This window comes from Dipteris shenzhenensis, chromosome 6 (assembly GCF_047967505.1).
Source record: "Dipteris shenzhenensis isolate YYH24624 ecotype China chromosome 6, Dip_SZ_1.0, whole genome shotgun sequence".
In the NCBI taxonomy this organism is placed as follows: Eukaryota; Viridiplantae; Streptophyta; class Polypodiopsida; order Gleicheniales; family Dipteridaceae; genus Dipteris; species Dipteris shenzhenensis.
The window spans coordinates 58609815-58633244 of record NC_141601.1 but is presented as its reverse complement, the minus strand read 5'-3'; the positions used below and the strand labels follow the sequence as shown (position 1 = coordinate 58633244).

General features: G+C 47.0%; 1 protein-coding gene across 2 annotated transcripts in view; it reads right to left on the bottom strand.

Annotated features, from left to right (window-relative positions):
- Positions 1-418: 418 nt before the first annotated feature.
- The window catches only part of LOC147901424 (uncharacterized), a 30072-nt gene continuing 7060 nt past the window's right edge, over positions 419-23430 (bottom strand). Inside the window, exons 3-4 of one of the 2 annotated variants that reach the window (XM_087375410.1) lie at positions 1347-1582; positions 1077-1255 (exon numbers count right to left, since the gene is read on the bottom strand). In XM_087375410.1, the coding sequence (XP_087231536.1) occupies positions 1220-1255; positions 1347-1582 (272 nt within the window). In that variant the 3' untranslated portion in view covers positions 1077-1219. Of the gene's footprint in view, positions 1583-23430 lie in introns of both variants that reach the window. The other variant, XM_087375409.1, reaches the window with a different exon arrangement.

The following is a 23430-nucleotide window of genomic DNA, read 5'->3' as shown; positions in this document are numbered from 1 at the left end:
AAAGAAATGCTTGGAAAGAAAAATGAAACCACGTACAGTCTTGTGGACTTGTATATATACCTTTGTAAGACTAGAATAAGTCCAATCATACAAATTTAGAAATTTTGTTGTTCTAAAGATAAAAAATCTACAAAGAAAATAAAAGAGAAAATGAAAGAGAAGAAAAAAGAGGTAAACAAAAACTTTTATGAAAAGCAAAAGGAAGACATACTTAGCAAGCAAAGCAACACTTATGTCGTCATCAGTGCCCAAGCATAAGCAGCTATACTGGGTTTCTAAAGACCCGCGGAGTCTCTTGTGGACTTGTATGTTTAAGTATAAAACCCAGCCCTATCTCCTTTAGAATTTCAAAGCAGAGGATAATATCAAAAGAATAGATCCATGCACCATAGTTCATTCTCCAATTTTGGTATCCTGATTTAAACAATTTCAACCTTGCGAAGATAGATATTATTACATGCCTCTAAAAGAGGTTGCGAATCGCATACAAATGCATCATACAACCAAGATCAAAATTGATCTCTACACAGTTTTTCCAGTAGCAGGTTCTGATCCTCCCTCCAAACTACCAATGAAGTGTAAATGGTGCAGGCTGTGGATGCTTTACCAACTTGAATCCAGCCTAGATCTTTTTCACGACATAGCCAGGGAAATTTTTGAATGCAAGCTGTTAGCTAGAAGATCCAAATGCCAGTGCATCTCAAACTATGTATTACCATCTAAAAAAGGATGTGATTCTCAAGTAATACTCTACATCCCTTTGGAAAAGGTAGCAGTTTCACAGTCTCTGCAGCAACTTGGCTGCAACACTTCAATTCCAAAATCTGTAACTGTCTTGCAGATTCTGCAATGTTTGCAATGCTTGCATTTGTGATACCTGAGCAGTTGTTTAGCTTGAGAACTTTGACAGCAGTTGCAGATTCTCTCAATCCATCAAAACCCTCGTCTGTTAATCTGGAGCAACTCTCCAGGTTTAGTACTTCTAACAATGTACAATTTCTGAAAATCAGTTTGACTGCTTCATTAGATATGTTTCCTAACCAAGCCAGTTCTAAAACCTTAAGATTAGGACCACAACCCTGAGCAAGCACTTTAATCACTTCATCTGAGAGCATTCTACATCCATCAAGCGTCAGCAGCTCCAGATGTCTGCAGTTTCCAGCCAAACTTTTGACTGCATCATCTTTAACCTTCAAACAGCTACACAACTTCAAACTCCTCAGCTCAAAGCAAGCTTCAGCAATACTCTGGACGCCTGTGGTTCCAACTTTGGTACAATTACTCAGATCCAACATTTCCAGGCATCTACAACCCTGCGATAAAGACAATAAACCCAGGTCTCCTACCTTGACACAACCTCGTATATTCAAGGAGACCAAGTGTTTGCAGGTTCTTGAGAGAGCTTCTAGCCCTTTATCTGTGATTAGCTTGCAACCACTTAGATACAAACCCTGTAAACAAGGGCAGCCTTGGGCCAAAGCCTCCACACCTTTATCTGTTACTCGCTTACACTCTGATAAATCTATCCACAAAAGGGTAGGAAGGCCAGATCCCAATGCATTCAAGCCTATATCAGTGATTCCTGCAAAAATAAAACAATTCCTCAAATCTACAATAAGTTTAATACACAACACATGGCATGAAGGAAGAGGAGGGGAAGGGGGTAAAGAGAAGGTCTCATCTTAAACGGGCCATTCACAGCTACAACTAGAGAATGATAAATTCAATGATGATCTGCTATAAAAAAAGAAGAGCTTCATTGCTACTGCAAATTAATGCCCTCCCCCCAAAAAAAGGAAAACAACATGCATCTCCAAGCAGTGTCAAATAACATATCTGCACCTTCCTAGGAGGTTATGCCCAATCTTATATGTGGAAAACAATACTAGGTGGGACATGCTAGAGGTAAGACAAGACTTAAGAAATAAATAAAATGCACTCTAGGCAAAGTCACACAGTGTGTCATCGGTGTCTTGGTCAAAGGCCCTTGGAGCAGCCTGTGCACATTAGCATATTCCAGTAAGTCTCTCGTGGGCAGGGTTGTATATGGCCCAGAAGACTGTGATGTTGGCTGAAAGATCGTCCGAGAACAGCAACCTAATGACGATCCTGCAGCGGAATGTAGGTCGTGAAGGACCTTTTGTGAGAATAAAAGGGAGTAGGAAGCAAGAGCGAGCCAAAGCAAAACGTAGAGTGTGCAATAGAAAGATAAGATGAGTACAAGTGTGACGATAGTTTTGTCCAAGTGAAAAAACTATAATAACCCACTAATTGTGGTTAGGGGGAAAAACCTCCTAGTGAGGGAAAAGTGCCCCTAACTCATTAATTACATTGGCCACTGCCTAGAATATGCCAATAATTCTAACACCCCCCTGCAGTGCCAATGTGACGTACAAGGAAGTGATCAATCACCCAAAGGAGATAAGTTCAGGGCACTGTGAAATGCATCAAACTTCTCACGTGGAAGTGCTTTGGTGAAGATGTCTGCAACATTGTCATGTGTTGACACATAGATCATACTGATCTCCCCTGCATACAACTTCTCTCTGACATAATGATAATGAACCTCAATGTGCTTCGTGCGAGCATGAAACACAAGATTTTTTGCCACTGCTACAGCACTCTGACTATCAGTGAGAATTGGAAATGGACCCTCCAATAAGAGATGAAGATCAGCAAACAAACGACGCAGCCAAACACATTCAATTGTCGCTGTGAAAGCTGCCCTATACTCAGCTTCACATGAGGAAGTAGCCACTGTAGATTGTTTCTTGCTCAGCCAAGAAATGCAAGCTTTGCCCAAAAAGAAACAATTACCACTAGTGGACTGCCTGGTGTCATAGTCTCCAACCCAATCTGAGTGACTGTAAGCATGCATTTGCAAGTCACCCCCCTGGGAAACATCAAGCCATAAGACTTTGTGCCTTGCAAGTAACGGAAGATGCGTTTTACAGCCTGCCAATGTGTTGTCTTTGGGCTGTGCATATACTTGCTCACCTGATACTGCATACTGAATATCGGGCCGTGTATTGCACAAATAAATGAGGCATCCAACAACCTGGCTGTAAAGTGTGATATTCATTGATTCACCTGCATCATATATAGTAAGCTTCAGCCCCGGCCCCATGGGAGTGGCTATAGCCTTACAATCTTGCATGTTGAACCTATCCAAGAGCTTTTACACATACTTGGATTGAGACATAACAATGCCACGCTTGTTTTGTATGAACTGGATCCCTAAATAGAAATTTAACATGCCCAAATCTGTCATGTCAAATTCAGCTTTCAGTTCAGGCTTGAAATCTGCAATTATTTTCTCATTTGATCCTGTGAGCAGCATGTCATCTACATAAAGAATGATGGCCAAAATATCCTCCCCATCCTTCTTGATGTAGAGGGACTATTGTGTAACCCATTACTTGCCAGGAAGGTATCAATCTTGGCATACCATGCACGTGGGGTTGTTTTAGCCCATATACAGCTTTATTCAGCTTGCAAACTTGAAGTGCATTGCCCGAAAGTTCAAATCCAGGAGGTTGTTTGACATAAACCTCGTTCTGCAAGTCCCCATTAAGGAAATCTGTTTTACGTCCAATTGATGGACATTCCAAACAAAATTTGCAGCCATAGCAATAACTGACCTTATGGTGGTCATCCGAGATGTAGGAGCAAAAGTCTCCTCATAATCTATGCCCTTTTTCTGTGCATAGCCTTTGGCAATCAGCCGTGCCTTGTACCTATCAATGGACCCATCTAGCATCCTTTTCACTTTGAAAACCCATTTGGTACCAATGGCATGTTTCCCTGATGGCAAATCCACAACATCCCAAGTCTGATTTTTCTCAATGGACTGAATTCATTGTGCATGGCATGCATCCAATGCACATTATCCTTGGCTTCTTCAAAAGAGTTAGATCCTTCGTCATCAAGAAGAGTACCTGCATAAGTTGTCTCAATAGAAAGAACCCCCCCTGCATGCCTTACTGCACTACGAGTCCTGCCAGGCAAAGGTGCCTCAAGCCTACTCTCCTTGAGAGTCTGTAGCAACCAATTCGAAACTGTTTTGGCTGCATGTATCTCTTCAATCTATTGCCTCACAACTTCATCCACACCCTGTGGAGGAACAAAATCAGCATGTGGCTGAATCGGAGCATGTGGATCAGGAGGAAGTTGCTGTAAATTCTGATTTTCAGCATGAGCCTCAACTGGGGAACCAAAAGCTATAGGAAGCATCCCCTCAAAAACATCATCTGAAGAAGTTGGAAGAGTAAATTCAGCATGTGTATGTGCTGAATTCTATGAAAAGATAACATCTCTACTCACAAAAATCTTGCGAGAGGTAGGATTGTAGAGACGATAGCCTTTTCTTTGTGCACTATACCCAACAAAGATACACTTGAGTGCCTTATGTGACAACTTATGTCGAAACTCCACAGGCACATGGGCATATGCAACACAACCAAAAACTCTGAAGTGATCCACTGAAGGCTTTCTCCCATGCCAAGCCTCATAGGAAGTGATTGTCTTCAAAGCCTTTGTGGGAGCCCGATTCAAAACATAATTGGCACACATGAGGCCTTCGAGCCAAAATTTGTGAGGCAACTTCTTACTAGTAAGCATGCATCTATCCATCTCCATGAGAGTGCGATTTTTCCGCTCAACTTTGACATTTTGCTGAGGTGTAAGCCTCTCACTATAAGCTGATGTGTGATGCCTTTCTCCTTCCAAAATGCCTCAAATTCATGAGACATATACTCCCCCCCTCTGTTAGTGCAAAGTGTCTGCACCGAGTCCTATCTCATTGGCCACAAAGTGTTTGAAATGCATAAACACATCTGATTTTTTCTTCAGGCCATAAACCCAAGTATAATTGGTGTAGTCATCTATGAATGTAACATAATAGAGAACCACCAAAAGGAGGTGTCCTCATGGGACCGTAGACATCACTCTATATGAGCTGTAATTTGCGAATAGCTCTTACTGCACCATCCTTTTTAAAATGAAATCTATGCAGCTTACGAAGGATGCATCCCTCACATGCATGAGGAGGAGGTGACTCCAAAGGAGGCAATGCATCAACCATAGCATGCTTTTGAAGTATCATCAAGCTGCCATAGCTCATGTGCCCATATCACGCATGCCATGACTCCGCATTTTGCATCGCAGCAATGGGAGTGCTCACTGAAAGCGCAAGATCGGATCTTTTCTCATAAATGTCAAGCTGAAAAAGACCCTGATACAAAGTGCCAGACAACATCAAAGCATAGTCAATTTCTTTGTCTCAGACTGCACACTTAGCATCATCAAATATGACCTGAAATCCTCCTCAATTGAGAGAGGACACTGAAAGTAAATTCTTCTTTATACCTGGCACATAAAGAACATCAATAATTCTGAAATCTCTGCCATGCATGGAGGTGGATATGATGTCACCCACTCCACACACTGAATAAGAAGAATTGTTTGCACATGTCACCTTCTAGTTAGCAGGTGGTGCATTCAGAGATGCAAAAAGACTCTTCCTAGAAGTGATGTGCTTAGAAGCACCACTATTAAAATACCAAGTATTTAGTGTCTATTAACACTGAAAGAGCATGCATCCTTTAAAGGGTTATAGCTGCAAGTCAAGAAAGCATACGGGTCATCCTCAAGAGTGGCTGTAGTATCTAGACTAGCCACAGGAAAATCTGAAATGCAAGACAAAAAGGCATAATGCTCTAACATCCCCTCCATCGTGTGCATTAGGAGCTGATGTATCTGAGACAGCCAAACCTAAATCCCTTTAGCTATTCGTTTCTTGCATTCACCAATGTAATGACCTGGCTTCTTACAGTAGTGACAAATGCCCTTCCTCTTAGACTTCTCTGCATCACCTTTAGCCTTATGAGAGGACTGTCCTGAATCAGCTTTATGCTGATGTGTGGGCTGATTTCCATGTTGCTTTTGCTGCCCTTTCCCTTTGGGCTTGAACTTTGAAAGCATGGCATGCTCGCCAGCCCGTGTTGCCATGTTCTTTATAAGATAAAACTCAGGAAGAGAATTCAGAGTGGTGGTAATCATCTCTGAATCCGGAATGATCTCATCTATATTCAGCAATTGTTCCCTCAAATCCTGGAGTTTTGTGAGGTGAGCATTCATAGAATCTCCCTCATCCATATGTGTATGAGATAGCTCTCTCTTCAGCAAGGAAACTCTGGCATCATTTCTTGCTGCAAACATGCTCTCTAAAATCTCCCAAGCTGCCTTCGAGGTCTTGCAAGACCGAATGTGAGGAATGATAAACCTCTTAACAAAAAGAGAAATAAATGAAAGAGCTTGTGCATCTCGTGAATCCCATTTGCTGTGGGCCAGTCACCAAAGTAGCAGCTGCTGCTCCTACCACTTGTCCTGCATTTTGACCTCTACCCTGCCTCCACCTGTAGGAGTAACATGTGTACCACAGTTTCTAGCCTTGTCTCATCTCCATTGACATAATCCCAGAGATGTCTGCCAACCAAGATGTTGCAAACCATGAAACTCCACAAGGAGTAGTTGGTGCCATATGGACACTCAACGTTGTACGCATCAGCTGTACGAAATGTCCTACAGATGTACGGCGGTATAGATTGTTAGCACGTACGGATGCCGGGCAGAACATGTGTGGCGGTACAGACTGTCAGCTGGTACAAAAATGTATGGATGACGAGATGTTGTTGTACGGCCAGCTCCCACATGCGGGAGCTGTACGGATGGTGCTCCACGGACAACTGACTTCAGTCTGTAGAGTCGTACGGGCTGTACGGATGATGGTCACCCGACGGGAGCTGTACGGACTGCTTCGTGCTACTGTACGGACTGCGGCATTAGTAGGAGCATAGGCAGGAGGAGCTTGGGGGTGAGGATCAAGTCCGGGAACTGCCTGCTCTGATACCAAATGTGAGAATGAAAGGCAGCAGGAAGCAAGAATGAGCAAGAGCAAAATGTAGAGTGTGCAATAGAAAGATAAGATGAGTACAAGTGTGAGGATAGTTTTGTCTAAGTGAGAAAACTATACTAACCCACTAACTGTGGTTAGGGAAAAAAACCTATGCAATGAGGGGGTTCTGCGGTGGACAAGGAATCTCTCCTCCGGAGGGGCCTGAGGGATGTCCTGAGGTCGTTGTCTCCCTCTCCGGATCACATGATACCTATGGGCCTCCAATCAGATCTCCCTATGACTGTGTAGTTGTCTGTGCTCGCCTCTTACAGTTGGCACGATGTCGTTGATTCTTTTTGGCCCACTTGCTCCTCTTCTTTGCCCCCACCTTAGTCCATCTACCCTCCGAAGGTTCTAGCTAGGGGGTTTGCAACTCTAGCTACTGTCTCTGAGACTCCTACTGCGTCCGCCTAGGTGGTCTCCGAGTCCCCTCCCCTCTCATGTCACTATGCTGTCCCTGTGCCTCCTAGGGGGAGGGATGAGTCTGGTGCTGGCCGGCCGCATGTGCAATCACGAGCTAGGTGCCCCAACTGTCTACACCTCAAACACTAGCCCAGTAAGCTTGAAACCTCCAGGGGTTGACGAAGAGTACCCCCCTCTAAAGTCTCCAAGAGAATCACGTCTGGGAGTGTATCCGAGCTCTCTACCATGAGTCTGAGTCGAAGAACCCCATCATCTGTCACCACTTCCGCCTCCGACTCTGCAATTACCACGAGCGTTCTGGCGGTTGGGACCTTGGAACTATTTGGAGATTCTGGATTCTTACCCAATGCCCTTGGAGTTGACCATTCTGGTCTTGCAGCCCCATAAAGGCGGCATCAATGCGATAGGATCGTGCACCCACCCTGTTCGGATCCTCCATAAAGGCGGCATCAATGCGATAGGATCGTGCACCCACCCTGTTCGGAGAAGTGGACACCAGAGCTCTTCGACATGATGATGGAGCACCACATACACCTGATAATGAATGAGTGGATGGGACCTCAGGGGATAGACCTCTGGCTCGCTCACAAAGGTTCTACATAGTTCCAACTTGGCTTCTCTTCAGCGAAGCTAGGGTCGTGGATGTAGCAGTGATCCGCTTGCCAGCGGAGACGGTTCTCTCACAGTCTCACTACTGTGGACCCTTTAACAGTGCGCTGACCTCATCGGCGTAGATGTCTCCTTTATGCAATACTGGGCACGTAGGGTAGGGATCGAGCTAGTGGCGACTCTGGTCCGTCGGCACACGGACATAGAGTACTCTCCCTCCAAACCTCCGACAAAGTCACAGAAGTCAAGTTTCTTAGAGCAGGCTCCCACGCACAGGCGAGCCTTGTTCACTGCCGCCCCTTCCCCATGAGTTTGACCGTAGTGAATAAGAATGTGCATGTCCTTCATGATCGTGCGCACAGTCAGCCACAGTATGTGATGAGACTGTGAAAAAACTGATACAATGAGCTGTGGTAGTGGAGCTACTAAACGAGCATCCACACCAATGCAGAATGCCAAAAAATGCAAAATGGCAGTACTAATTCCTAAGTACAACATAGTCATATCTCGACTATATATATCAATCTCAGCATCATCGTCCACCTCATCATAACCATCATCAGCACCATCATCAGTAGCAGAACATCAGGATGGATGAGGCTATGGAAGTGGAGGCATGAGGTCAGCAATAGAGTGCTGTCACCCCCCCAAGGGTGCAGTCCTGGTACGTCTCCTGGTCGTAGCTCTGCGTCTAACTAGGGCCACTGTGACCCCCGTCGGTCGGGCTCCAACCCTAAACAAGGAGGGGATGTCCCCAAGTATGATTTGTGAGTTAACCCTCTATCTGAGCTGTCGAGTCACAGGCTTCGGGTCACTGTCATGTTGAGGTCTTGCCTCGTGGGGGTCTATGTGATCTGGCTGAAAGAACTCTGTGATAGAGCTCTGAGAGATATCAGTCGAGGAAGAAGTCTGCTCCTGTCTCCATGCTCGGAGTATCCTATCGCGGTGTCCGAGTTCCTCATGAATGAAACCAACCAAACATCGCTGGTCTGGGTAGGAGAGGAAACGGGCCAAAACTCCATAACTATCTCTGAAGAGGCAGTAGAAACGCCCTCGGATCTCATAGTAAACAGGACACCTGAAGATGAAATGCTCATCTGTCTCAACCTCTTGCATGTCACAAAGTGTGCATATGCGCTTCTCCCTGGGTAACCGCTCTGCTCTGCCGCTCTCGATACGAAGTCTGTGTGAAGAGACCCGAAACTGCCCAAGGGAGATCCTCAACGAGTGGGATAGGTGAATTTGCGTGTATCCTGGTGGATCAATGAAACCCTCCGCTATGATATGTAAGAAGTGATCTCTGTAGAAGCCCATCTTCACTGGAAGATCACTCGGGCCCAACCAAGTCTGGAATGTGTGTAGCTATAGTAGATCCTCACAGATAACCTGGTTGACCTCGTGTGATAGGAGGGGAGAGAAAGGAGCATCCATGCTATACTGAAAAGGAGGTAGTCTGTCCATGTGGAGCCCTAGTCCTACAAACCATCTCTTTGTGCATGCATACCAGCACCTCTTGTCTCCCCCTGCTGCAAGTGCCATAGAAGAGGACAGTGCTAGCCATGGTATCCTGCTATGCCTAGATGTGTAATCCCCGTACTCCCTGACTCGGTACAGATACATAATGACCTGAAATGCAGCATCTAGCTGTAATGGGGGTAACCCAAACTCCACTCGAATGATCTGGTGAGGGACAGATGGCTTACCACGGATCATCCGTGATAACATGAGAACCTATAGCGGCTCCACCCTTGCCCACTCTGTATCCAACAAGTCTGGCCCCCAGCATGGACTGCCATACAAGCGAGTGACCATCTCACATAGCTCTCAACGCTCTCTCTCTCTCTGCTCCCACGCTCACGCTCACGCTCTGCATCACCCAGCGCCCGTCTCTATGTAGCTCATCTATGTGTAGCCCGTTGCCCTGCATAGCCCAACGCCCGTCTCTGCATCGCCCATCTCTTTGTAGCCCGTCGCCCTACATAGCCCGTCCCCCTACATAGCTCTCTACTTCCCTCTCGTCTACTTTCTACTCTTCCCGCTAGCCTACGCTCTCAGCCATTGCTCTCCGCTAGTGTACGCTCCCCGCTAGCCTACCCACTCCCTAGCCTACGTTTCCCCACTAGCCATCGCTACTCACGCTCTCCCGCTGCTCTCCCACTTACCTGTGCTCCCCTGCACTCAACCTACACCCCTCGCTCAGGTCGACTAACTCTAGTGGTTAGATTAACCCTAGTCAACTAACTCTAGTTAGTAGGCTAGTTACAGGCTAACCAGACTAGAACCAATCAGTCTGGTTAGTGTAATCAGACAGTCACTCACCCAGTTACTGCTCACACTCCCCCCCCCAAAAAAAAGAAAAGAAAAGAAAAAGTGCGTCACTTGTCATTTTCTGTTTGTTGAAGACATTCTATACCTGTTAGAAAACAACAGAAAAATCAGAAAATCAGACAAAATCTTTCCTCCGCCCCAACCTACAGCTTCGCCTCTTGCCCCTCCATTGAGCTCTCCCACTTCCCGCCTTCTTTCAGCCCCTGGGGGTACCTCGCGTCATGGAGGGGGGGCTCATGCTCCCACTCCCACTCCCGCTCCTGCACTAAGACCTGCACCGAACACGGGTCTATCAAACAAAATGGGGAAAGGTGGCAAAGATACGGATAAAGCTGCCAAGAAAGATGACAACAAAGCCAAGAAACAAACACAGCTGAAACTCGAGGATGTGAACACACGCTACAACCGCAGTGGACTTGGAGTTGACAACAAAGCAAAGGCGGGGTCCACCTCCGCCTCAGCTTCAGTTCCAGTTCCAGCTTCAGTCTCAGTTTCGGTCTCAGCTACATCCTCATCCTCACCTTCAGCGCCAGCCTCAGCATCAGCTCTAGTTCCAGTTTCAGCTCCACTTCCATCCACAGCCTCTAAAGCTACAACTACTGGCTATGATATACCCCTACCCATGACATCGATTGCTCCACCCTCCCCTAAGATAGAGGGGTTGTCAGTGACACCATCTCTCCCTTCTTCTCTCGCTACAGTTCCCTCTCCGATTATGAACCTACTTTGGAGGGGTCATACATTGTTCCGCACTACTAGACCTTTTTCTCCCCTCTGCATCTCAGTCAGCCCACGTTCCCACACCTTGCTGGGATCGCCTCCTCCAGGCCACTATAATCTCCATACCGCACCCATCTCACCCAGTTCATCACCCAGCCTCCAGTCTCATCCACACACTTTCTGAAACCTTTTCGCTCTCATTTCTCTATGAAATCTTACTCGTAAAGGACAGCAAAGACACTCTCTTTTCTCTCCCTCTCTCCCTCTCTCAAAAGAGACACTAGGGCCCAAGACAATCGTCGGGCTGGACCCCCCCGAAGGTTTTTATTCATCAGAGAGAAATCAAGTACATGAGTTCAGCGTAGAAGCTGTACATACATATATCCAAATGTAACAAAATGAATCATTACATGAGCTCTTAGGCTCCCTTTCTTGGCAACAAGCCACTCGTCAAATTCTACTTTACTTTCCTAATTACATGCCACTAAGGGCAACTCTGGCGTCTTCGAATCACTTGGTCACGCAAACCACCTCCTAGACTCTTGTTAGGCTCCCGTAGCACTTAGGAAAATAACTCTTCCTAGTACTTGCAACAATCAATTAAAGCGCACCACCATGGCACTGTTAGCGCTTTGCATGCAAATAACACATTGTGGACTAATTCTAGTCACGGTGGGCATCCCCACTGCACACATGTGCACACATAACAAATATTAAAAAATATATTTATTCTCTGGTTGACCAAAGTCAACGCTCTTGATCATAATTAAGGGGCTTTGACCAAGAGTCGAGGCACCTTAATTATAGTCAAGTCTCTCCAACCGAAGTTGGCACATCTTGGTTAGCCGTAGTTAACCCTCTTGGCATATGCCAAGTCTCGTTGACTGAAGTCAACACTCTCTGACCATAGTCAGCTCTGTAGTTCTCTGGTTAACCGCAGTTAACCCTCTTGGTAATAAACCAAGTTTCCTGACCGAAGTCAGGCTTACTTGACTGAAGTCAAGTATCTTTGACCGTAGTCAATTCTTTGACCAATAAAAGAACTCTTTGACCATAATTAACACAGATGGAAAACTCTTTAATTATGATCAAATAAATGGTCAGCTGTACTTTGACTTAGAATATTTACATTGTGGTGACATCCCCTCGGCTTCTATTCAGTTGACTCAACTGAAAAGCTTCCTTGTAAACATCCAAAAGCTGTAGATGATCGGACAACATGTCTTCATCCATCCACTTGGCATCTAATGCCGTATAATTCTTGAATTTTACAAGATACCTATAAAACTCTTTGCCTTGAGGGCCTTTGCATACAGTATGGTACATAATCTGCTCGGACTGAAGGACCTCCTCCAGCTCATCCACTTCTGGTGGATCCTCTGATACTAGCTCTGTAGGCTCTGGCCCTTGGAATTTCTTTAAAAGACTCACATGGAAGGCATTGTGAATCCTCCAATGCTCTGGCAATGCTAACCTATATGCAACCTCATTTATGGGAAGGTGATTCTGCCACCTATCCTAAGGACCAAGGACGAAATATTTGCAGCTGATCAGTTTGTGAGAGACCTCCAGACAGCTTACAGCCAAGTCCAGACAGCAATAGAAAGGTCTCAAGAGAAGCATAAAAGAGCTGGAGATCAGCATAGGAGACAGCTAGATCTCAAGGAAATACGCCTAGCATCATGTGGATTTCTGCACCCACGACTGGACGCGCATCAAGTCCATACAATGGATAGAGTTTTCTGCTCTTCACAATGCATATGAATCTCAAAATGATTCAGCGTATGGTGCCTTCATCAAACACGATCATTTCCTACAGCTTCTCAGTGCGCCTTCACGCAAAAGTGCAGTCTGCCTCAAATTTTCTGTTTGCTAGTAATCCATGAAGGAATCCCTTTGAAGTCAACTGGACAATCTGAGCGTCGATTAACATCCGGGCTTTCCTGCGTTCACAGGCTTCGAACTTTGCGTTCTTACTCTCTTGCTGGGTCGTCACAGCCTGAGAAGGCTATGAGCCTTGGCTCTGATACCAATGAAACCTTTTCGCTCTTATTTCTCTATGAAATCTTACTCGTAAAGGACAGCAAAGACACTCTTTTCTCTCCCTCTCTCCCTCTCTCAACAGAGACACTAGGGCCCAGGACAATCGTCGTGCTGGACCCCCCCGAAGGTTTTTATTCATCAAAGAGAAACCGAGTACATGAGTTCAACGTAGAAGCTGTACATGAGTTCAGTGTAGAAGCTGTACATACATATATCCAAACGTAACAAAATGAATCATTACATGAGCTCTTAGGCTCCCTTTCTTGGCAACAAGCCACTTGTCAAATTCTACTTTACTTTCCTAATTACATGCCACTAAGGGCAACTCTGGAGTTTTCGAAGCACTTGGTCACGCGAACCGCCTCCTAGACTCTTGTTAGGCTCACGTAGCACTTAGGAAAATAACTCTTCCTAGTACCTGCAACAATCAATTAAAGCGCACCACCATGGCACCCATTAATTGTTAGCGCTTTGCATGCAAATAACACATTGTGGACTAATTCTAGTCACGGTGGGCATCCCCCCACTGAACACATGTGCATACTTAACAAATATAAAAATATATATTTATTCTCTAGTTGACCGAAGCCAACGCTCTTGACCATAATCAAGGGGCTTTGACCAAGGGTCGAGACGCCTTAATTATAGTCAATCTCTCTGTTGGAAAGGTCACCTCCCCATCTGTAAGCCCCCAAATGAGGAGTGCGTGGGGGAGGGAGACCTAGGGCAGGATGTGCCCAAGAGAGAAGAAAGAGAGGGGGCTGCCACATGGGCAGCACCTCACAGGATTGGAACCTGCAGATGGCGTCAGCATGGCGAGGGTAGTGGGCAGGTGAAGTGCCTGCAACAGACCCTGATGATGGCGCAGTACAGGCGGGTCAGGACAGCAGGATGTACAGGAGTACGGCACAGGACACGTGGCTGGGAAGAGGCCCTGGCAGATATGGCAGGATGTGCAGGCCCAGATATGCAGCAGCAAATATGGCTGTCAGTGGGCAGAAGGCAGGCCTTATATAGGCTGGATCCCTACCTTGAATGGAGGGCCAAAGGGCCCTGGAAGTTTGGGCCAAAAGCCCTGGGGTGTGTGCCCTTTTAGGGCTGGACCAGCCACAGACTGGTCGGCCAGTCTGGTCGGCCAGTCTGTAACAGGCTGGTCGGTTTTTTGTCAGCCCCCTTAGAAGGCATTTTCTTGGGCCTCATCTTGGAGGTGAAGGAGAGTAGAAGGTGTGCTGCACACTCAGCTCTCAAGGGCTGAATCTTGGCTGTCTCTCAGGGCAGCAAGGTGTTGTGATCTGGACGGAAAGTCTACAGAAGCTCCAGGTGGAGCACGCGGGCTCGAGTCTAGAGATACCCAGCAAGTAGGAGAAGGACCTTGTGGTAAGATCAGAGGACCACATCATTGGTGGGACTCTGGATCTGTCTCTTTTGTATTGTGTCCATATTTGTGGACGGAAATATATATTTTGGTGGTTTCTCTATCTGGTTGGTGCATTGTCTATTGATGAGTCTGCACACCTATTGTATGGACATAAGTAAAGAAGTCTGTGATTCCACACCCACACCGCACACTGTGTGAGCTCCTGGGCATTACTATAAGTCTTCCGCTATGTGTACCCTCTATTGGGTCTTTTCTAACATGGTATCAGAGCCCAAGTAGGAGGCTCACAGGTGTGGGAGCCTGAAGGCAGGGACCTTGCTGAAGGACGACCCTGATTCAGAAGCTCTAGGGAATCAACTTCCGCGACTGGAGGATTGTGCCTTTGCGAGAAGGAGGGTGACTCAGGTTCAGTCAAGTGCGTTCAGAGTTCTCGTTTACTGAAATTGAGTTTGGTTGACTTTGCTGTGTGGTATAAACAGCAGAGATGTCGACCTCTATAGCCTCTTCAGCCCCTGCTTTCCCTTCCTCCTCCCCCAGTTTTCTCTCTTTCACTATCCCTAATTTTGGAGAGTCTGGGAACCTGGACGGGACTAATTACCCGATCTGGAAAGTGAAGATCTGGAGTCATTTAGTGGCTTGAAAGTTGTGGAAGCTGACCACGGGAGAGGAGTCGAAGCCGGAGGACATGGTGGACAGTAAAGGGGAGGTACTCATGGCAGTAGACAGAGAGGAGCTTGAAGCTTGGGAAGAAAGAGATGCCCATGTCCTGGCAATAATCATAGGGACTACGGCGGACTCCGTTCTTCCGCATATCCAATTGGCCGAGACGTCAGTAGAGGCGTGGGCCACCCTAAAAGATCTGTACGAAACAGAGAACACCTCCCGGATTGTGCTTCTTCAGCATCAACTCTACAATCTTGATATGGAAGGAGATACGGTACATAGCCATTTGACGAAGGTCAAGGTGGTGAGGGATCAGCTGGCAGCAATTGGTCAGAAGACAGACTCATGCCATCTGGCCTTGATGGTACTAAGGAGACTGCCTCGGAGTTTCAAGAGCTTTGTTACAGCTGTGACAGCAGGACAGAGGACCAAACCTCTGACGTTTGAGGAGTTGTGTCCATTACTGCTACAGGAGGAAGCTCAGGAGAAGCTCTACAGCGAGCATAAACATGACAAGGCGATGCTGGTGAAGGATTCCGCTGGCAAAGGAAAGGGCAAGCCTAACAGTGGCAAGTCCAATAAAGACGACTCTGACGACGAGGGGACTTCGAAGATAAAGCACAAGAAGAAGTGTTTCTATTGTGATACGCCCGGACATTTTGCAAAGGACTGCAGAAAGAAAAAGGCCGATCTGAAAAACAAACAGGAGTCTGACTCAGATTCAGAGGGAAAGGCCAAAGCAAATGTGGTAATCGAAGAGTTGTTCCTGGTGACATCACCGAGTGTTACCCAGGTCAGATATGTTGATCCAGAAATCACAGTAAGGATGTCTGACATAGAGATGTGGGTTGACGAGGAGTCAGATGCCTTTGTGAAGGTGAAGGACAGCATGGAGCGCTTGGTACCTTCCAGGTGTGTAGCCGTTGACACTGACACGAGGGTGGATTCCATGGAAGGCCCTGGGGTCTCATGGTCAGATGGATGCTGGAGTTCAGAAGGGGACAGTACAGGATTACACAAGCGCTTGGTGGGTGCCTCAATGAGAGTTTGCTTTCAGAGCGAACATTCAGGCAGCACAACAGTCTGGTATGTATTTGATATTCTGCATTTGAGCCTTTATAGCATGCTGTGGAGAGACTCTGCTCTTCATTTGTCTCAGGTGATAAGAGATTGGAAGGAATTGGCCTTCTGGGAAGAGGACCTGGCAGATATGGCAGGATGTGCAGGCCCATATATGCAGCAGCAAATATGGCTGTCAGTGGGCAGAAGGCAGGCCTTATATAGGCTGGATCCCTGCCTTGAATGGAGGGCCAAAGGGCCCTGGAAGTTTGGGCCAAAAGCCCTGGGGTGTGTGCCCTTTTAGGGCTGGACCAGCCACAGACTGGTCGGCCAGTCTGTAACAGGCTGGTCGGTTTTTTGTCAGCCCCCTTGGGGCCTATAAAAGGAGAGGCCCTGGGCCTCATTTTATATCCAACAGTTCAGCAGAACCAGCAGCAGACAGGAGCAGCCAGAAGGCATTTTCTTGGGCCTCGTCTTGGAGGTGAAGGAGAGTAGAAGGTGTGCTGCAGACTCAGCTCTCAAGGGCTGAACCTTGGCTGTCTCTCAGGGCAGCAAGGTGTTGTGATCTGGACAGAAAGTCTACAGAAGCTCCAGATGGAGCACGCGGGCTCGAGTCTAGAGATAGCCAGCAAGTAGGAGAAGGACCTTGTGGTAAGATCAGAGGACCACATCATTGGTGGGACTCTGGATCTGTCTCTTTTGTATTGTGTCCATATTTGTAGACGGAAATATATATTTTGGTGGTTTCTCTATCTGGTTGGTTCATTGTCTATTGATGAGTCTGCACACCTATTGTATGCACATAAGTAAAGAAGTCTGTGATTCCACACCCACACCGCACACTGTGTGAGCTCCTGGGCATTATTATAAGTCTTCCGCTATGTGTACCCTCTGTTGGGTCTTTTCTAACACTCTCCAACCGAAGTCGGCACATCTTGGTTAGCCGTAGTTAATCCTCTTGGCATATGCCAAGTCTTGTTGACCGAAGTCAACACTCTCTAACCGTAGTCAGCTCTGTAGTTCTCTGGTTAACCGCAGCTAACCCTCTTGGTAATAAACCAAGTCTTCCTAACCAAAGTCAGGCTTACTTGACTGAAGTCAAGTATCTCCAAATAAACGGTCAACTGTACTTTGACTCAGGATATATACATTGTAATGACACTTTCATGCCATAGTCCTTTGCTAGAGCACGAACGAGCTGCCCCATCAGAGACTTGGGAGAACTTGCTGATGGAGGTTTATGGCATCCGAGAGCATGAGAGGGAGTTGTGACGCTTCGCACGGGAGCATACACGCTTCACCTAGGAGCAGACACGTCTCATACAAGAGCAGTCTCACGCTATCCGACACCAAGAAGATCTTATTCAGGGGCTCAGACTGAAGATCTCGCAGCTCCAACATGAGGTCACTGCTATACGTACAGTCCCAAGGAGCACCCCCGTTGTGGAGGCACAGATTGCGAGCATGCAATCTGCCATCGAGGAGACGTCCAGATGGATCGACATAGCCAAACGGGAACTTGCAAGGGTAACCGTTTCGGCTACCCTCCTGGAGCAGCAACAGAGAGCCAGACCGGCTCTCAACATCAGAATACGTGGGACCCCATGCACTGAGGCTTCACCATTGGTAGATGCGACCGCCTTGGTAGCCACTACTTAGAGCAGCAGGACAGGCCAGTTTCAGGCGCAATCATGGGACCATGGAGCACATTCTTGCGCTCAAATGTATCATCGAGGAGGCGAGGGTATAGAAGCAGAGGGTTTATTGTTGCTTTGTGGATTTCCGCAAGGCATTTGACATGATCTTCTGAAAGAATACATCAATCCTTTGGTACCAAGCTCTGGGGGCCTGTTTCAGCCCGTATAGTACCTTCTTCAACCTGCAGACCTTTAATGGGGACCCTGGATCTTGAAAGCCCGGTGGCTGCTCTACGTATACCTCCTCCTCCAGGATTCCATTAAGGAATGCAGACTTCACGTCCATTTGATAAATAGGCCATTGGAATTGGGCAGCAAGGGCAATCACTGTCTGGATAGTAACCATGCGAGCTGTGGGAGCAAAAGTTTCATCAAAATCCATGCCTTCAGTTTGAGCAAAACCTTTGACCACTAACCTTGCTTTATACTTATTCAAGCTGCCGTCTGATTTGTATTTAAGTTTGTATACCCACTTAGTGCCGATGACTTTCCGTCGCGGGGGCTTGGCCACTAAGTCCCAGGTATTGTTCTTCAGGATAGCATCCATCTCTGCCTCCATGGCAGCCTACCATTCTGGATGGTCCTTCGCCTCCTCGAAGGTCCTTGGCTCTTCAAGCTGAGCCACCAACGCAAAATTCACGGATGGGGTCTTCTGAAGACGTTGAGACCGTCGCAATCCGGAATTGCTACTCTTAGGTATTTCGGTGACCTGAGAGTCTTCCAATGTCCGTAGGTACCATTGGGGCAACCTCTTCTGCTTCTCAGTGGGAGGAGGAACTGGAACTACTTCTGGAACATCCTGCTCTTCCTCAGTACCTTGTGGAACATCAGCTTTTGATTTCGCCACCTCTTGGATGGTCAACCTGGGGCGGGGTGGGTTCGGGGATTGAACAATCTACTCCTCCTCAATCTGAGGTTCCTTTTCCTCAAAGACAACATCCCGACTGATAAGAATCTGCTTCTTTACTGGGTTGAAGAGTTGATAGGCCTTGGATTCTTTGCTATACCCAACAAAGATACATTTTCTGCTCCCGGAATCAAGCTTGGTCCTGTCTTCCTTGTGCACATGCACCCACGCGTTAGAACCAAAAATACAAAGATGAGTGATAGAGGGCTTCTTACCAAAAAATGCCTCATATGGAGTCTTGTCCTTGACGGCCTTCGTCTTGGTCCTGTTGAGAATGTGTACGGCTGTATTGATAGTTTCACTCCAATAGGCTTTAGAAAGGTTCCTACCTCGGAGCATAGCAAGCCCTGTCTCCGTGGTGGTTCTATGCTTCCTCTCGACTACCCCGTTTTGCTGAGAAGTATGTGCTGTGGTGAGTTGTCGCTTGATCCCATGCTTGTGACAAAATGTGTTGAGCTCATTTGAGGTGAATTCTCCCCCCTTGTCTGTACGGAACGTCTTGACATCCTCCCCTGTCTCCTTTTCAACTCTGGCCTTCTAGTCCTTGAACTTCTCGAAAATCTGTGACTTTTTGGCCAAGCAATACACCCAGGTCATTCTACTGAAATCATCCACAAAGAGAAGTGAGTACCTGGATCCTGCCCAAGATGCTGTAGACATTGGGCCACAAATGTCGGCATGAACCAACTCAAGAGGTTTGCTGGGCCTTGTGGGAACTTGTCCCTGTGCTGCTTGCCTTCTAGACAAGCCCTACAGACACCATCCTTGCCTGTAATTGGTGGAAGTCCATCCACCATCTTCGACTTTGACATTTCAGCCAAGGTTCCATAGCTGACATGACCGAAGCGCTCATGCCAAAGTTTGGACTTTCCGTTGTCTTCATGAACCAACATTGCACTAAGGCGGTATAGTCCGTTCTCTTCAACTCCTTGAGCCACCATCTGTCCATTTGCTTTGGATGTCACGGTGACCTTGCCATCTTGAAAGAGAACTGCCATGTTGTTTTTGTCCATCTGACTAACAAACAGTAAGTTCTTGCAAAGGTTGGGTACATAAAGTACTCCAGAGATATCCTTCTCCTCACCCGTGGTTGTAATGAAAGGAATGCTACCGATGCCCTTTACAGGACACGTCCGGCTATCCCCAACAGAAACTTTGGAATCCGGATGTGTACTTTCCATGGTTTTGAACCAAGTCTTTCTGTTAGACATGTGCTTTGAAGCACCACTGTCAACATACCAACCCTCTTTTCCTTCACTGATTGCATATGCTGAACAATGTTCATTGATTTAAAACAACTGTGCAGTCGTCACATTGGCAGAATCATTCTTAGGCTCTTCTTTGTTCCTGGCTTCTCTCTTCCACTCACTAATGCCTTCTCGTCGGTTTGTGTAAAGAGTTTCTCTCGAGCCTCCTCCTGAAGCAGGAGTGGGCCAAGCTCCTCAAAGGTGATTGGCTTAGTCCGTTGACCCGCAGTGACCGTAGTCACAAAACTTTTGAAACTCCGTGGCAACTTGTGGAGTGCGAGCAACGCCAATTGACTCGAGTCCACCTTCTGATCAACCACTGCGAGCTGGTCCCGCACGACTTTCACCTTTGTTAGATGGTCATGCACACTATCATCCTCATTCATATCAAGATTATAAAGCTGATGCTAAAGAGTAATGATACGGGCTGTATTATCGGTTTCATACAGCTCCTTCAGTATGGCCCGCGCCTCTGAAGACGTCTCTGCCAACTGGATATGAGGAATCACAGCATCTGCTGTCATGCCAATCAGCATTGCTAAGGCTTGAGCATCCCTCTCCTCCCATGCACCGAGTTCATCTGCATCTGCTTCAAATAAAACTTCACCTCTTTTGTCCACAATGTCCTTCGGCTTCTCCTCGGTCCCAATCACTATCTTCCATAGCTTCCGTGCCAACAGATGGCTTTGGATCTTGACTTTCCAGATTGGATAGTTCGTCCCATCGAGCTTTCCAGCTTCACCAAAATTGGGAATAAATGAAGAAGGAAGATGACTGGAGAAGGAGGAAGGACCAGCAGTGGGTGTAGAGGCTTCTAAACGCTGATCCATCTTGGTGAATAGCAAACTGAAAAACTGAAGCAAAAAAGATGTACTGACCTCCTGTGCTAGCCTAAGCTGAAAACAGAATCGCCTTTCTGCCAAGGGACTCCTTCCTTCAGAGAGTGCTTTGATGAAGAAGAGTTGAGAACCTATGGCTCTGATACCATGTTAGAAATCAACAGGGAATGAATCACTCAAACCTCCACCCAAGATCTCTCCAACTCTTACACACTCAACTCCGATAGATGATCACAGATGCAACAAACACTCTCTCAGAAATAAATATGGATGGAAAGAGAGAGAGAGAGTATATTCATCCACCGGATGGTGGGCAGAAAAATAGCTCCAAGGGAGCAGTACAAAACACAGCAAAGTACTGGAGAATATTGATGAACTCTCTCTCTCTCAAACTGCTCCAGATCTGAGTGCTGAACACAGCCTTGGAAAGGGGCTTTCAGTCTTGCACTGGATGCTGGAATGAATGGAGGAGTGGGCCTTCTATAGGCACTGCCCAGGCCCCTTGAGTTGACCGACCAGCAGGGTCGGTACCCTGTCTGGTGGCCGACCACATGGGCCCTAGAAAACCGACCAGGGTTGGCCCTGGTTGGGCCAACTTGGCCTGCCACAGGCCCCTATATAAGGGTGCCCTGTGCAGCCAGTCTGCGCTGCTGCAGGAGCCTCCATGTGAGGCCTAAAGCCCTGTTTTACCTGCTGTTGCAGGCTGCAACCAGCCCGTGTGCTGGTTGCCTATGATGCCGGCCTGAGTCTCTCTCTCTCTCCCCAGCCCTCCTACCTCTCACTGCCCCTTGTCCCCTCAAATCGGGGGCTCACAGGTGGGCATAGTGAGTTTCTAACAGGTAGACCATCACTCGTCACCCCCCTTACTCTGAACTGGGTGGTCAAAACAATCATACCAAAGTAGTAAAAGACAATACAATCATTTTTGGGGGACAACCTAGGGCAGAGTACCCCTATTGACTCCAAATACAATCATTTTAGAGAGACCACTCAAGGCAGAGAACCTTTATTGACTCAACTCAAAAACACACATCATATAGAACCTAGAAATCCCAAGAATCCCAGTCATATTCTTCTGCGAGAGAGAGAGGCCGTGAACCTCAACAGTGGCTGCATGTATCTCCTCAGAGGGCTCTGCAGGTTCGGCTTGGTCTTCAGCAATGAGATTGGCACGGTGCGTCTCTTGTTCTTGTTCCTTCTTTTTGAAGCAATTAGCCTCAACATGTCGTTTTCTTTTACAAAATATGCCAATAAGTAGAGCCACCATATCATCAAACGTGGTAGTGGTAAGTCGTAGAACCTCAAGGGTCTACTCAAAATGAGGTATCCCTTGCTAAATGAGCACTCGACTCTTCATTCTCTTCCATCTTTAATCATAGAGTTTTAGTTTCAAAAAGACTTAGAGTTGGTGATTTTGTTACAAAATAAGCTCTCGAGACGATCCCAAATCTCCTTAGCGGTTGACTTGAACTTCACATGGTGGATGAGGGAGTCAGCAAAACAAAGATCTTGCATTCTTCCGCTTCTATACTTTGCGTTGTTGCTTATCAGTTGTATAAAAGTGGTCTTCCTCAACGATGTCCCAAACTCCTTCGCGCATAAGAAGCAATTGCATCTTTGTTTGCCAAGTTGGGAATCCTTCCCCCTTGAACTTCTCCATGAGTAGGGAGCTTGAAGACAAGGAAGTCATGATGGAAGAGGACTTTGTGAAGGCAGGCAACAACCTGAGGTGACAAGCTCGCAGCCGGAAATGAAGAACTAGCAAATAAGTCAGCTGGTCTAGGGCTCCGAAGTGCAGGAGCACGCTCCACGTGTGCAAGGCGGCTGATGCCGGTGCTCTTGTAGGCATTGCAGCAGCTAGTTGGTGGCTTTAGGTGCTCCAAAATGCTAACCCTGGTCAAAACACAGCACTTGTAGACGTTGGAACTGCTCGAGGGTAGTTGTCTATGCAGCAGCACCACCAAAACACTGAGTTTCACAATGGCCTCATGTGACCACACCTACAAGCCCGCCTTGAGAAATGTGCCGACCAGCAAACCAAGAAACCGCCAAGGGAACCAAGAGGGCTTGAGGTGGCTGGAAATGGAGCCTAGAGGTTTAGGTTTCGGGCTGATGAGGGAGATGGCATGGTAGGACAGGTTAGGGCAGGGCCGACCTGCTCTGATACCATGTTAGAAACATGATGTTGAGGAAGAGAGACGGTGAGAGGTAATGATACTCAAATGAAAACATAACGAAAATGAAATGACAAAGTACTCACACGACTAAAAGAGCTTGAGGCTTGATTTCATTGATGTGACATGAGAAGTACAAGGTACAAGCCTTTAGAAAATAGGCAAACACACTCATAGTTCCAAATGTATATGGGATAACTCCCAAAGTGACATGTGGCACTCACACATAGAACTACTACTAGAACTCCTAGTAAAACACACTGAAGCACACTCTTTGGCTACGATGAAGCATCACACAGCGGATTCCTCCTGTTGTTCCCACAGCACACCCATCTCCCTGGAGATCATGTTCCATCCAGAGCTGAGAGGGGTGTAAGAGGTCAACATC